General features: G+C 52.5%; 1 protein-coding gene across 1 annotated transcript in view; it reads left to right on the top strand.

Moving 5' to 3' along the window:
- Positions 1-395: 395 nt before the first annotated feature.
- The window catches only part of LOC144228897 (GTPase IMAP family member 5-like), a 4,381-nt gene continuing 2,347 nt past the window's right edge, over positions 396-2,429 (top strand). Inside the window, 2 exon segments of the mRNA XM_077760796.1 lie at positions 396-436; positions 927-1,006. Of these exon segments, the coding sequence (XP_077616922.1) occupies positions 396-436; positions 927-1,006 (121 nt within the window).

Consider the following 2,429-nt stretch of genomic DNA (forward strand, 5'->3'; position numbering starts at 1 on the left):
GGGCTCTATTCCTGGGAGATGACCCGCCCTATCCTCTCACTGATAATCAGTTTCCCACAAATGCACCTGCTTCTGCTTCCGCGATCAGCACGGCCATCTCCAGCTCCCTCTAGTGGGGAAAGGAGGGATGACATTACTGTTACTCGGTCGTCCAGGGGAGTTGGAGGCCGCGGCAGTTCCCGCAGAGCTGGCTCCACCTCTCGCTCCCTGCGCTCGCCCTCCGACCGCTAGTGGCGTGTTGCAGGACGCAGGGCTTCCCGAAGCGGATGCAGGGGACCCCCTTCCACTCTCCTTCGTTCGGAGGTGCTTTCCTGGCAGGAAGGAGCACCCTTCTGCCTTCCACCAAGTGGATGAGGTGCTTAATAGCATTTGTTAACGACTTAATGGGAGGGCGGATGGCTGGAAATGACGGGGGCGGCGTGATGGGCAGCCCTGAGTAAGGTTTTGAGCAGGGGGGAAGCGCTATGTCTGGAGGGGACTGAGGGGCCACCAGGGCGCAGCGAGGCGCGCGGGGCCGGAGCGCCACAGCCACGTGGCCCCAGATGGCCGTAGGACTGGAGGAGTAGCACTGTGACTGGGGAGGGGAAAATTCCCCCAAAAAACAATCGAGGAAGCCGAGAAAGCCTGAGATGGCCTGGAGAAGGAACCTCTTATTTCACTTCTCTTCCGCTCAGGCTGGCTTCCGGGGCGAGGGGCCGAGGCGCCCCTCTCCTCCCACCCTGCCGCGCACGAGGCAAGGGACACCCAGGGGTGCAGGCAGGTGCAGCCCTGTGAGCGCCACCGTCCCTCCGTCGCGCGGTGCTGGGCAAAGACGGCTTCTTATCTCTGCCGTGTTAGTGTTAGGGACCCCTCAGTGCAGCCCCTCCCACGCCCCCAGGTAAAAGGACTGGATGTGTCACCTGACCCTAAGGTCCTCTCTCTGCCAGTCTCGGCACACCAGTCCCCTTCTTGTACACCTGCGCCCTGCTCGCGCTCCGGAGACCACCTCCGAAGAGGATACGGGGCAGTATGTGGGCAAACAGAGCACCTTGGTTTCAAAATCCTCAACACTGAAAATAAGCTTTAATCTCAAAAACATCAGCTTTCAACATTGTCAACCTATGGAATGACATCTTCAAAAAAAAATTCTCCTTATAAGCTCCATCCTTGAAAAGAATGAGCCAACGATGAGAATTACGTTCAGATTTGCTCGTTCCCCAACTTCCAACAGAGGGAATTGGGCTAGATTGATGTATCAGTGTTCTCCAGAGAACAAACGCAATCGGATATATATATGAGTACGTTTATGTTATGGAACTGGCTCATGTCATTATGGGGGCTGGTAGGTCCAAAATTCAGACGGGCTGGCAGGCTGGAAACTCAGGCAAGGATGGATGTTCAAGTCTTGAGGCAGGATTCTTCTCTGGGAAACGTTGCTTTTTGCTCTTAAGGCCTTCAATTGATTGCACAAGGCCCACCCATGTTGACAGGCAATCTTTACTGAAGGACATCCAAAGAACACTCTCACAGCAGCACCTAGATAGGTGCTTGACTAAACCACTGGGCACTCTGGCTTAGCCAAGCTGACACCTAAGATTAACCAGCACACTTGATTTGAAAGGCCCCTTCATGGATGGCAGGGTGATGGAAAGTTCTCAGGGCTGGTCTCCATCCAGCAGACCCACACTAGCTTGGACACGAAAGCAAGGCCTGACTTGAATACTCAGTACTGTGGTTCTTCAATCTGGATAACTCTTATTCAAATTTTTTTTAAATGTTTTATTTATTTCTAGGAGAGAGAGAGAGAGAGACAGCATAAGCAGGGGAGGGTCAGAGAGAGAGGGAGTCACAGACTGAAACAGGCTCCAGGCTCCGAGCTGGCAGTCAGCACAGGGCCCGATGCGGGGCTCGAACCCACGAACCGCGAGATCATGACCTAAGCGAAAGTCGGACACTTAACCGACTAAGCCACCCAGGCGCCCCTGGATAACTCTTATTCAAATTGGACATTCAGGGCTGCCTGGGTGGCTCAGTCGGCTGAGCGTCCGACTTCGGCTCGGGTCATGATCTCTCAGTTTCATGAGTTCAAGCCCCACTTTGGGCTCACTGCTGTTAGCCTGTCAGAGAAGAGCCTTCTTCAGATCCTCTGTCCCCCTCTCTCTGCCCCTCCCCTGCTTTCACTTCACCAAAAATAAATATTAAAAAAAACCAACAAATTGGCCATACAGTGAAACTGACTTTACAAACCAGGTGAGACTAGTTTCCATAGGAACTGGACAAAGAATAGCGATCGTAAAGGGTGGTAAGTTGTTACCTTTTCTCTCTTTTGTCTCTAAAATACCATTTGGATAAGTTACGAGACATTACCAGGAAGCTGTATGATAGAACGATTCCCATGTTATTTATTAAATTATTTTTTTCTGCCAAGTTGATCCCTGTGGCTAGTTTGG

The sequence above is a fragment of the Crocuta crocuta genome, unplaced genomic scaffold (assembly GCF_008692635.1).
Source record: "Crocuta crocuta isolate KB4526 unplaced genomic scaffold, BGI_CrCroc_1.0 scaffold3722, whole genome shotgun sequence".
Lineage (NCBI taxonomy): Eukaryota > Metazoa > Chordata > Mammalia > Carnivora > Hyaenidae > Crocuta > Crocuta crocuta.